The following is a 13,952-nucleotide window of genomic DNA, read 5'->3' as shown; positions in this document are numbered from 1 at the left end:
GCCACATCTGCAAGGAGTTTGTATGTTCTCCCCGTGTTTGTGTGGATTTCCTCCCATTCTACAAAGACATACTGATAGGAGAAAAATCCCTATATAATCACATTCTGACCCCATTAACAGGAATTGAATGTGACACGGAATCTTAATGTCACTTCACACGTGATGTCGGCTAGTCCTAGCCTCATGGCTCACACAGCCCATATCTCCTCCTACAATGGAAAGAAGTCACAGATAAATGTCACCACACACTCCACTGGTTGTTTCATGTTGTCTTGTTCACAATGTCCCTCAGCCCCTCCTCACACAGTAATGGCTGCAGTATCCCTAAAGACATCACTGACTCCATTACACAGCAGAGAACCACCAAGAACCATGGCCAGTTACCGTGGAAACAACTTCAAGCTCTCAGCTGGCGACTAGCCCAGGGCAGGAGGCTATGTCGGGTGGCCACGCCCCTCCTCTTAAGTCATTGGCTTTTTGCCACCAAGACCACGCCCACCCGCTTGCTGAGCGTCACTCTCCCTGGTCACATGATCAGCTCGGCTTGTCTACTTGCCGGAGAGACAAGATGGCTACCTGCTGAGGAGCTCGGCTGTGGCATCTGAAGCTGAGAGCCGCGACAGAGCCCGGTGTACTCGGTGAGGGGAGAGGACGCGGACCGGGGGGAGGCCGTGACTGGCAGCAGTGTCGTGACGAGTGGGAGGGGCTGGATGTTGTTTACAGCAGGATCCTGTGGGGTGATGGACGGCAGGGCTGACACTGACCGCTATATCAATAGGGAGGAGGATGTTTATGCCGTGTAGCCATATTATATAGAGTAGTGTCTGTATACATTTATATATACACCTACATGCTGTATATATATAATATATATATGTTTACATTACATACATATATCTATACTGTGTGTATGTATCTGTATATATTTACATGTTATGAGTGTATGTATGTGGTTCTATATGTATCTGTTGTGTATGGTTACATGTTATATATGTATCTATTTGTGTTTACATGGTATGTTTATGTCTATTTGTGTGTGTATATACTGTATATATATATATAGTTTACATGTATGAATCAATGTACGTTTTCATGTAATGTGTATGTATTTAGATATGTTTCCATGTTATATGTATGCATCAATATGATTTTATGTGTATTTATCCACTTATATACAATACGTTTACATGTATGTATGTTGTGTATGTATTTATATATGTACATGTAATCTAACAGTGGCCATATTTACCCTTTCTGTTGTATAGTTGCTAGTCCATGACTGATCTGTCCATGGATGAAAGTTCCCAGAAATATCATTTATCCTTCACATCTCACTGAGTAGCTGTAATGACTAATATGGACTTAGGCGCTGTTCACATCACCTTCACATTTGTCTATTGATCTGATGGGTGATGGGATCAGATCCACGGACTGCAATGGCTGATGCAGGCGGAGCACGTTGTCTACATCTGTCGTCATTCACAAGTTTTCTTCTTTCCTGTTTGTTACTTTTTAGATGGAAAATAAAATACTGCAGGTATAATAGTATTTTCTGTCTAAAATAAGGCTATGTTCACATTACGTTACGAGAGTCCGTTGCTGTTATTCATCCTAAAATGACTGCAACGGACATTAACGGTGGTAGAGTAACCCTCCATCTGTGTCCATTCCCATTGACTATATCGGAAGAAAATGTTTTTTTTTTTTTTTTTACATGAAGGTGAATGCAGACTGACAACAGACAGCGCTTCGTTTGCGTCTGTTGTCCATTACTCCCATCATGTGACGGATGAGAGCAACGGACATTGAGTAAATATAGTGTGACCCCATTCTAACAAACAAGACAGAAGAAAGTTTCCATCTTGTTTTTTTACATCACAGTGAATCATGATAGATATGAGATATGTTTTCTGTCTGGTTCTGTCATACTATTAGTTCTTCAGTCTATTGTTCCGCTCCTGTGACAGATCAGAGCAATGGGCGAAAATGAAGGTGACCTGAACCTAGCCTTAACCCATATTGGCTATTCCAGTCATTTAGTGATATGGAGCAATGGGTAAGTGATCTTTCTGGAAACATTGAGTTGTAAAGCGCTGTGGAAGATATTGGTGCTATATAAATAAAATCCATTATTATTCTAACTATTATTATGGGAAGGCCAGCGCCTTCGTCTCTCTTTTTTCGGATTACTCACAGACGCCAGTGCAAATGGGCGACGCATAGATGCAAACTGGTTGTGGACTGTTTTGTCTGTTTATCACAACCGGTTTCCATCATGTGAATAAAGAGGTGTACTGTACGCCTGAGCTGGAGAAAATACTTGTGAACTAGGAACAGTAAATGAAGAGAAATTTAGGAATTTGATGGTTTCCTCTACATTTTCTGCCCAGGTGAAAGGGATGCCATGAGCCATGGACTCTGCGGCAAGATCTGTCTCCTGTGTAATTCAGTGGCAGACAGAGGTGGGTTGGAATCTACCACTGATTTTGGGGTATAACCTGTCCCAAAATCAGCTGCAGATTTCACCATGTAAGTCGGCTCTTACAGCATAATTTGCTTCACAAAACAAGTGCAGCCGGCCATTACCAGCAATCCACATGTTTTTACCGCACCTTGGATGTATTGTGTACTGAGACCTTAAATTGTGTGTGGTTTGGTGATGTATCGTGTAACGCCACCTTAAATTGTGTATGGTTTGGTGGTGCTTCTGCTGTAGAAAAGAGAACCATAAATACATCTTTTCTTGTTGCCAATTCTGAGTCAAATACTGAGCTGGAATAAAGCACAAAAACAAGAACTTCAGATTCCCGTTTCCCATGCAGGTTATATGATGTTCCCATATCCCATATGTTCCTTATAGATGTAGCAGAGCCGAGTTCACTTGGCACGGTTCACTGTGTGTTATTGCTGTTTTTCCATTAGACCGCTGCATTTCATTGTTGTCACTATGCAAAGAGTTAAACGGCACGTTCAACTCTGCTACATTTGTGATAAGCACTGACATCCTTAGGAGCCTGCGCTGCACTGGTTGTTGTCTCATCCCGGGTGTGGTCGTCTCCTTGTCCTTCCTGATGTTTTTTTTTTTTTTTATTCTGGATATTTTGCTTATATTTACATAGTTCATATCTTGTATCTGTAGCGATATATAATATATATATATATATATATTATGATTTCCTTCAGTGCATATTGCTCAGCCCACATTCAGCAACATCTTTCTTTGTGTGTTAGATGCATTTCCATATGATGATTGACAAGGGCGGAGGAATGGCTGCTGGTGCTTTGTCTCGGAGGTGCGAGTGACATTGCTCTGCTAATACTGTACTAATCCTGTCTATTGGCTGCTTCATGGCTGGCACACGAGGGGAGGGGGGCGCATTCTCATGTCCCATCTTAATAAGCTGTCCTTGAGGAAGGGGGTGGAGACGTATTGGAGAATACATCCCTGCTAGATTGTAAGGCAGAATGTGTAAGCTGGGCATATACAATCTGTCACACAGGTAGTCCTGGCATTTAGAGGTTTTACTGATGATACTCCTTGAAGGGATTGTCTAGTATATTTCTTTAGGAGGCCTATGACTTTAGGCCTGCAACAACCAGAGATCAGTAAAACAGGGTCACTGAAGACCATGGCTAAGGGGTCATTAGTAGAGATGAGCGATTAGTGAAATATTCGAGATTTGATATTTTTTTCAAGTAGATCCTCAATATTCGACTACTCGATCGAATATCGAATCCCATTATAGTCTATGGGAAAAAATGCTCGTTTCAGGGGAAACCACTATTCGACTAAAGGAGAGTCACCAAGTCCACGAGTAGCAGGAGGAAAGTGTTTAGGAGGAGCGAAGTGCAGTTAAAGCGCACAGATCCCATCAGTTGCGCTGATATTCCATTCGGGGGGGGTCCTCCTGCGGACTCCTTCCGGACAGGAGGCAAGCACTAATGTGAACTTACTCATCCTGCAGAACCAGCATTGATTGGCCGAATGCTATACAGTGTACAGCATTCGGCCAATCAACGCTGGTTCTGCCGGAGGCTCGTCTGTGAGGAGGCGGTGTCTAAGATTGGACCACAGCAGTCCCCATTGTGGTCCGATCTTAGACTCCGCCTTCTCACAGACGAACCTCCAGCAGGACCAGCGTTGATTGGCTGAATGCTGTACACTAGCCAATCAGCGCTGGCCAGTGCATTCCTATGAGAAAAAGTCAGCTCCTGCATAAACGCGAGCTGCCAGCTCTCCTGACTAGCAAGGACGAGCCTGCTGCAGAACCAGCGTTGATTGGCCGAATGCTATACACTGTATAGCATTCGGCCAATCAATGCTGGTTCTGAATCGGATCTTTACTGTGAATAGCGAGTAGTATTAGAACGAGTACGAGTATTTCGACTACCGTAGTATTCCATTGAATACCTACTCGATCAAATACTACTCGCTCATCTCTAGTCATTAGTTAAAAATCCCAGACAAACCCTTTAATGAGAATATATTTCTTCAATTAAATTTGGTCTTTTTACTTAAACTCCTTCTGCTGCTCCAGAGAGGAGGGCCCATGTAAAAAAAAAAGTGGCAGCTCAGGGACCCCCGTGGGTAAAATGGGTAAAATGTATGGGTGCGCCACTAGATAAGCTAGATGACTTGAGATAACTCTCACGCTGCCTGTCAAAATGGACAGGTAAAAAGTAAAATTTGCCCACTGATAATAGAAGTCTGGCTATCCCATAGACGAACCAGGCTGTGTTCTGCTAGATGTGACCAGGACAAGTCAGGGATATGTGCTGATGACGTCACGTTACAGGGTACTGACAATGACGTCATAAAGAACAATATCACCCACATTGCGGGCCGCAGCAAAAAAAAAAAAAGCTTTGCAGGAAAAATTACACTGCGGTTTTTCTTGTAGCGCTTTTCATAGAAAGTCAGAAGAGTTTTCCTCTGCAGACTTTCTGCCTCCATTATTCCTATAGGAAATCTGCAGCATTTTCGTAGGTATAAATCACATGCTGCGATTTCCAAAACCGCAACAGTTTTGGAAATTGTAGCGCTTTGTGTATTTTACCACAATATGTAGATGGGATTCGTTAGATTTGCTGAAGTTCGTAGCATCTGTTAATAAGCACCGCTCCACTGATTTCAGCGCAGTTGGAATTTTCTCTCTAGCCCCCACCATTCCTTAGAAACCAGCACAGTTAGTTGATGCCTGATGTGCTGTTTAGGCTCTGTAATGTCAGGTGGGTGGGGTCAGGCAGGGGGCGTGATTCAGAGCTCCAATCAGAGGCAACCAGTGTCAGAGCTCAGCTTCACCAGATTCACACCCCTTGTCTGCCCCTGCCTGACACAGCATACCTGACAATACAGAACCTAAATATCAGGCACCAAAACTAACAGCACTGATTGCTCAGGAAGTGTGTGTGTGTGTGTGTGTGGGGGGGCTAGAGAAAAAAAAAATTCGAACTGCGCCAGAATCAGTGGAAGGGCAGCTATTACTTTATGCAAAGAACTGGAGTTGTTGGAGTGCTGAATAGGTTATGGTGTGTCAAATATGGATGTGGCACAAGCCGGCGGCATCATAAGGGGTGCCAGTCCTATAACTTGTGCCCCTTCCTTAGCAGCTGGACAACTGCTTGTACACCACAATGCCTCTGTATACAATGTGCTCAATGTCTGGTGGACTTGAGGTGTTGGACTGCATCTAAATCTGTTTGCCAGGGTTGTTGGAAGTGGGCACCTGGGCACTCAGCTTCTCTCTGCAGGGGCCATGTTCCGAAAGGGGTTCTCTTTGAAACTTGCTTTGAAATCCTGCTGTCTTTCATGTATCCTAGTTTAAAAGGATTGTCTTATAACATGAAGGTATTGGGACCCCAGTGTATAAACCAGAATAGAGAGCCCCTCTATAAGGATGTGAGTCCTCCTTGTATTACTGGGGTGTCCATTCTTCCGAAAAGCCGGCACAGTGCATGATAACACCATGCAGGGGTCTCAGGAGGGGGAATTGCTTGGCTGGAGTACACCACCCCTGGAGAAAAGATCTGTTTGCCAGGACTGGGACCCTCGGCTATCAGACGGGACAATTTGGTTGTACAGCTTTAATATGTCAGCCTGTCGCCCCTGCCAAGGTGACCTGCGGGTGAACAGTATAAATAAGTGATTTATGGCTTTCTGTTTTTGCAGCGTCACCAGTACTGTGTCACCTATGACCCTCCGGTCTGTGCTGACTTGGCATAGGTGTCTCTGTTTTCTTATTCACATTCAAGATTTCGAAATCGCTGCCAAATATCACAAGCAGGATCGTCTCCCTCCCCCTACCTAGATGCGGCAGTCACCTCAGCAGGCAGGACATGGGGCAGGGACCCCTATTTTAGACCAGCTGTAGTGTTGGCCACCATACACAGTACAATCTGCCAGCTGAGCTGACTTCTTATGTATACGGGCTTAAGCTGTGTCATGTGTTCCCCTGGGGGGTGATGAGTTCTGGTCCTATTATACCGTAAACTGCAGCCATGTTTAGGAAACAGGTTAATTGTATAACTATTATAATGCCATAAAGGTTTGGATGTGTTCAGTAGATGATGGTGATGACCTCTAGGAATAGTGGAGAGCGATGTAGTGATGTAGCAGAGCCTGATAGACTCGCTCAGACAACGTTCAGGTAAAGAACGCAGAAGCCGCAGCAAACTCCTGAGCACCCGGCACCTTCTAACAGCTCAGTGGTAGGGCGACCGAAAAAAGCAGCAGCATAAGACTGACACTATGAGGGAACAGTCAGACATGGTGTCCGCGGGGGCCGTGGGCTGCCTGAGTGTGCCGGGAACACTAAAGGATTGTCTTCACACTCACGATGTCTGTCACCACTGCAGGTGGCCGGGGATTCGGCTGCATTGGGTTGTCAGTATATGTGGCTACTTCCTGAGGAAACTCAACAATAAAGTATTTTCAGGCCAAAATAAATTCTGCATATTGGCTGCAAGTACCAGCCTGACCACAGCTTGGCTGACCTGACCGAGTACAATCCAGCCAAGCCACGTTCAGGCGGGTAAGTGCAGCCGGTACACGGTTTATCCTGGCCTGCTCTTGTATGTATAATATGGGATGCATAATAGAGTTTCATGTCTCCCTTAAATAAAAGAAGCCCCCTTGATACTGACTGTATGTGGGGGAAGGATGAGTCCTAGAGTGGATGCAGTGTCTAGGCCCCGCTATACCGGTGGTTCTGTACCCAAGGGGGAACATGCACTTTGAAGTGGCAGATTTAGCAAGTGCTCAGGGTGTAAGGCTTCTGGGGAGATAGTGCCGCCCAAGCCCCCCAACATCTTCAAATGGTGGGGCAGAGTCGCTGCCATGCAATGGTAGGCATCAGAAGACATTGGGTCGGGGTTAAGGGGACACTTTGGACAGATATGTCATGTGTGGAAAGCTGGTCACAAGCTAGAAGACCCTCAGACGTTTTTTTTTTTTAAAATGTAGATTGTGAGCCCCTTACAGGGATCACAATGTACATTATATTTTTCCTATCAGTATGTCTTTTGTAGAATGGGAGACACGGGGAGAACATACAAACTCCTTGCAGATGTTGTTCCTGGTGGGATTCGAACCCAGGACTCCAGCGCTGCAGTGCTAACCACTGAGCCACAGTGTTGCCCCCGACCCGCAGACATTTTAATGCGTATCTGCCACAAGTGTCCCCACAAGCATAAGGTTTTTCTTTCGGGAGCAGGATCTGTCACATTGGGGGTACTTGTTTGGAACATTTTTCACAAGGGGTTACTTGGCTTGTAAAGGTGTATAACCTCTGATCTATACTATAGATGCCTTATTCTACCCAGATCTATCACCTTAAGGATGTGTCTCCTCTCCTGACATCTGGTTTAGCATGTATTTGTGTCTTTATTTATTTCCAGGAGGAATAACAGAGGAATGGCACGATACTTCAGGACAGGTGCTCTAGGTTTGACATATTTTCAGGAATTTATTAAAGAAAATTGAGGAGAGCTGACTCCTCTTCTTAAAGGGGCTTTTTAGGCAATTTTCCTACTGATAACTTAGCCTCACAATTGGCCGTCAGTATCTGATTGATCCCCAGACCCCGCACTGATCAGCTGTTCCGGATTCTTCCAGGCATCAGAGGTGATACAGGAGACTGTGGCTATTAGGAGCAGAGCTTCAGTACTGTGGCACAGCCGCTATACAATGGATGGTGTGTACTGGTACCGGCACCCAGAGGAAGGCAGAACAGCTGGTTGGTGCGTCTGGGAGCCAGCCCCCCCTCCCACCTGTCCTTAATATAGGTCTTCAGAGTGAAAATTGCCAGGGCTCAGGATCCCCCAAATGAGCCTTTCCTTTAGTGACAGTACAGTGGAGTGTAATGGGAGATCTGTGGCCAGCCTTATGTATCATGGAGAAGTCTTGAACCCAGTGACCGGGCTGGTGATTTCTTGAGGAGCGTGTGCAGCCTGCTGGATAGTCCTATGGCCTATGTTGATGCAGTGATAAGGCAGATCTGTGATTGACGGCGGTTTCTATAACACATTATAACTCTTATCAGTGTCCTCCTGTATAAACACCTCACCAATACCTGCAAATATTGACCAGTGGTTATTCAGGGCTGGCCACTTATCACTGATGGAAGGGATCCAGCACAGGTATATGTGTACACAACCTCTGCTTACTTATCAGGTTACCTGTGTATACAGGTGCAGAGGTCTTATCTATATGCCCTGAGAATGTATAGACATGCAGTTTGGGGTGAAGGTTTTTCTGGTTTTGGCTGTATGAGATTAGAAGAAAGGTTCTGCTTTGTGTTTATGTTCGCAGAACAGCGACACTCTTGTGTATGGCACAGTCTGGTATTGCAGCGCAGTGTTAACTCTTTAGTGAGTCCTTGTCCTTAGTGGGGATAACAGTTTAATTTCCTTTCACACAGTGTATTTGTTCTATTTATAAGGGATTTCATTATTATTTTAGTAATGGGAACACCTCCTTAGCCTGGGGGGGTCACCCTGCTAAAGTTCAGGCAGCTTGTTTTGGTGGAAGGCCACACCTGCTGGAATTGCCGCGGGTCTGTTTCTACTTTCAACCTTTGCATTACGACATAGGTTAAACCACCCCATAAATTGCCATGCTGTGGGTTTAGTCAGAGCGTGTCGTTTAGATTTAGCGAAATGTCATCCACCATGCCGTAGCTGTATATCGGGGTAAGTTAGCCGCTGGCTAGTACAATGTAGCTATCCTGCCGTGGTATACCTGGTGTGACCCCGGTCATAAAAGCAGCCATTGACTTTAATGTAAAAGGATAGAGATCTGGGTAGTGATTTAAAGGAAAGTTCTATTCCATATTCCTGTATTGACCTTTGTGACGCTCTTTATGATTTTGTAATCTCATGTTAATACCTCTTGTTTTCCTTCTTTTCTCAGGTGACGTTTGATCCTAGACCCAGCCATTCACAATGGCGAGCCTGGGTACCCAGAACCTGTTGTCCTATGTGGAGGAGGGTAATATAGCCGCTCTGAAAACTCTCCTGGAGAAATGCAAGGATGTGGATGAGAGAAACGAGGTATGTCCTTCAGGAAATGTATTAAAGGGAATGATCCATGACTAGAGCGGGGCACACACACAGACTTCTGCCCCATCAAGCTGATATTAGGAAGCATTAAAAAGATTCTATCATTGGATCCCCTTTTTTTTCTCCCTAACACGTAGGAATAGCCTTAAGAAAGGCTATTCTTCTCCTACCCTTAGATGTCTTCTCCGCACTGTCGTTCGGTAAAAATCCCGGTTTTCTTCGGTATGCATATGATTTCTCTCACAGCACTGGGGGCAGTCCTCAGCACTGAATCAGCACTCAATGCTGAGAGAGAACTCTCCAGCGCCGCCTCCATCTTCTTCTGGAACGCCCTCTCCCTGTGTCCTCTTCCGTCCTGGATTGCAATCTTCTAGGCCTCAGGCAGAGCCGACTGCGCATGCCGGGGCCACAAGGAAATGACCGCTTACACCAGCTTACTGTGTAAGCAGCCATTTTCTTGTGGCCCGGGCATGTGCAGTCGGCTCTGCCCGAGGCCTAGAAGATTGAAACCCAGGACGGAAGAGGACACAGGGAGAGGGCGTTGCAGAAGAAGATGGAGGCGGCGCTGGAGAGTTCTCTCGCAGCATTGGGGACTCCCCCAGTGCTGTTTGAGCACTGAGGACCGCCCCCAGTGCTGCGAGATAACTCATTTGCATACTGAAGAAAATCAGGATTTCTACCGAATTGCGTCGCGGAGAAGACATCTAAAGGTAGGAGAAGAATAGCCTTTCTTAAAGCTATTCCTACGTGTTAGGAAGGAAAAATAGGGTATCCAATGATAAGATCCCTTTAAACTGTCCATTTAAGGGACTTTTATATGGGCAGATGATTGGGTGAGTGATAACCATTTGCAGTGCCTGTTCTTGATCATTGTCCAATATAAAGTTACTAGTGAAACAACACAAGGCTCTATCAGCAGTTGGCATGGGGCTGTGTATAACAAGATTGCTCTCTTCTATGTAAGACTCAGGACTAATCTTCAGTTCTAACTGCAAGGAGAACTTCTCATCTGGAATAAGCTGACCTGGAGTGAGTAAGAATATTTCCATGTGAGTGTGGTCAGTCAGTCTGAGTTACTGTCATGTGAGCTGGCACAGTACACACATACCCAGTCATGCCATGACCTGCGTCACTTGCTGGTGCCAGGAAACTTGAACCACAAGATTAGTTGGAAACCTCTAGTATCTGTAAAAACATAACCTAGACTCCTTGTAGAAAATTGGGTTGGGAGTGACTTGGATACACACCGAGCAGCCAGTTAAACTGTACCCAAAGGATGACTAGTTTTTGCATTGGGTTATGCCCTCTTTATTCTGGTGGGCCCTGGCATGGACACATCTGGCAACTCTACTTTGCTTGATTTTCCTCCTATGCCAGGATAAAGACAGAAGTCCAGTATGGGGTATTTATATACAAAATGGACATTTCCACAGTGGTCTACACTATAAGGAGGCAGTAAGTGGGTCTAATGGTCACCATTACTATACTTATATTAGCAGTCTTATTTATGGGTGCGCACATTATTCACTTATAGTTCAGTTACTATTAAATTCATATCTCTCTATATTATAAAAATGAATTTCTGTCCGTCTGTCTGTTCTCTAATGCAAACCAAATGACTGTACCAATCTTCACCAAATTTGGTACAGAGATACTTCAGGTATCCGGGAAGGTTTAAGACGAGACTCCAACTTGCTCGGACGTACCGTTGCTGAAATACAGCATTCCAAACACAATGCCCCCCCCCCAGTCAATACAAACCTGCAAGTCTTTCACTCATATTCCAACCGCAATACACACGGTCACTCCACATGCACAATACAACACTGATATCCAAACTGAGATACACGCATCAGAGGATTAGATACACAGATCAGCACACAGTATCACAGGCCAGAGGATTAAATACGCACTTCTGCACACAGTTCCACACACTGAAGGATTAGATACGTGCATCTGCACACGGTTCCACATGCCAAAGGATTGGATACACGCATCACCAGAGCATAAGATATGCACGTCTGCACACAGTACCACACGCCAGAGGATTAGATATGCGCGTCTTCACACAGTACCACATGCCATGGCATTAGATACGCGCGTCTGCACACAGTACCACATGCCGTAAGATTAGATACGCACGTCTGCACACAGTTTCACTTACCGAAGGATTAAATACGCGCCTCTTCACACAATACCACATGGGGGGATTAGATACACACATCTGCACACAGTTCCACACGCCGGAGGATTAGATATGTGCATCTGCACACAGTACCACACCAACAAGGATTAGATACTTGCGTCTAAACACAGTACTACACGGGGAAGGATTAGATACAGCTTTACTCCAGGTATCCATAACAACTGATCACAGGTTTTTCACTGATATCCAAAATGAGATACACATAATCACATGACGCTTATGGACATACACACAAATCACATACAAAATACACCAGTGCAAAATTGGACAATTCTTATGGGGCCACTACACAAACATAAAATGTAATATACCCGTGCGAAGCCGGGTCCTCCTGCTAGTACAATATATACATTACTTTAGGTTAAATAGGTTGTTTCAGTAAGACACTAGGACATACATGTCAGAACACTGTCCTGTCCGCTTCATAGAAGTGAATGGAGCAATGGTCAAGCAAGCGCACCAGCACTTCAGTCACATGGAGCATGCAGGAGTTCTCTAACTACTCAGTTTTCCTGATCACTGGGGGCTGGATACCCAGCAAGCTGACATTTATACTCTAGCCATGGTGTCTTTGTGGCACAACCCCTTTAAAAGAGCTTTCCAGGTCTAGAAAAAAGTGCATTGACTTCTCAGTGAACCTATATACAGCAGACAATTTGATCGAACAAAGCTGCAGTATAAAGAATGGATGAAGGCTAGAGAAGCAGCCCGAACCCTGCTGATACAAACATAGATCATTCTAGCTCTATTCGGCTACATTCACAGCACTGTCAACTTTGCAGCAGTGTATAAGTATATGTCACATGGTAGAGGACAAGATAGGCCATCTTTAAGCTGGCCATACACTTTGTATGACTGCTGGTCCACAGTTATTCATTCTATCCCACCTTATACATGTATGTTCAGTCTTCTACTACCAAAGAGACTATGGTGACACATACTTAAAGTTCGTGGAAGAAACAACGTCACACTGTTTCCATCCAGGGTCCGCTGTGTGATAGGTAAAAGTATTGGAATCCGTATGAATATGCGCTATGAGCAATGGCAATGACGCTGGGTGAAAAAGAGCGCTTTGTAATAACAGACATTGCACAAAAATCACATTGGTTCTCCTTATTGACGGTCGGTTTTGGTTATCTCTTGGTGAATTGCCCAGCCCTGTGCATTGCTCTCTGCCCTTGTCAGTGACATGGTGTCTCGTGTGGACGTGTTTGTTCCAATCTGCTTTTTAGTCGAGTTTCAGTAGCCATGTTCTTCATGTATTTGGTACGTTATACTGTATAGACCTGACTATATAAAAATAGAAGCCTTGAAGTCGGTGCTTTCAAGTAAGCTTCTGGTTTGTGCACTAGGTGGCACTGACTGCACAGGAAAAATGAGACAGACATAAGTATACATAGGAAACACATTCACCGAAATCTGAGATTTCCTTCAGGCCGTATAGGCCTACAATCTACTCATGGACTGTCAGGGCAAGAGCAAGAAATCCTGCACAACCTGCTAGTGAGTGTCCAGTGTCTGTACCTTCTGTGTGGATTTACCCCATAGTGTGACTGTATTACTCTTACCTGTGCGGCAGGTAATCCCAGCAGACAAGGAATATCCGTGGGGGTCCCAGATGTCATACCCCCCACTTATGAGGAAGTAGTGCCATATCCTTGTCACATGCCATCACTTACTGTCATTGGAAATGTGCAGTGTGATGTGTGCTGGATTATCATTAAACCCATACTTTATTCCTAAAAGGGACCTCCGGACTTTTAAATGTGTTTTTAGGGGTTAATAGTATTATAAGGGGATTGTTGGAAGCTGCTGCAGCTCAGGCCATCAGTACTGTATTAATACTGCCATATACACTGTGCGCATATCAGCTGAACGTTGGACCCCCACCAATCTTGTATTGATGACCTATCCTACAGATAGGTAATACGTGTGTGGTCTCAGACAACCGCTTTAATGCAATAACATAATCTTCTGTGTTTTTTTTTTTCATTCCCCAGAAGACAAGCTTCCCATTTCTACCTAAGTGTGCCATTTGTCTTTCAGAATGGGCAGACGGCGCTGATGCTGGCAGCAGAACAGGGCAACTTGGAGATTGTCCAGGAGCTTCTTCAAAAAAGAGCCAACTGCAACCTGGAAGATGTGGTGAGTGTCTCCCCATGGTCTTCAAGGAGCGGCCTTCTAACAG

General features: G+C 44.9%; 1 protein-coding gene across 3 annotated transcripts in view; it reads left to right on the top strand.

Moving 5' to 3' along the window:
• The first annotated feature begins 538 nt into the window (after window positions 1-538).
• Window positions 539-13,952, top strand: part of KIDINS220 (kinase D interacting substrate 220) — a 100,384-nt gene continuing 86,970 nt past the window's right edge. For all 3 annotated transcript variants that reach the window (XM_075269091.1, XM_075269090.1, XM_075269089.1), the window contains exons 1-3: window positions 539-638; window positions 9,410-9,549; window positions 13,811-13,909. In XM_075269091.1, the coding sequence (XP_075125192.1) occupies window positions 9,442-9,549; window positions 13,811-13,909 (207 nt within the window). In that variant the 5' untranslated portion in view covers window positions 539-638; window positions 9,410-9,441. The remainder of the gene's footprint in view (window positions 639-9,409; window positions 9,550-13,810; window positions 13,910-13,952) is intronic.

This window comes from Leptodactylus fuscus, chromosome 3 (assembly GCF_031893055.1).
Source record: "Leptodactylus fuscus isolate aLepFus1 chromosome 3, aLepFus1.hap2, whole genome shotgun sequence".
Classification (NCBI taxonomy): domain Eukaryota; kingdom Metazoa; phylum Chordata; class Amphibia; order Anura; family Leptodactylidae; genus Leptodactylus; species Leptodactylus fuscus.
Note: the sequence above shows the minus strand (reverse complement) of the source record. Positions and strands in the feature narration are given on the sequence as shown.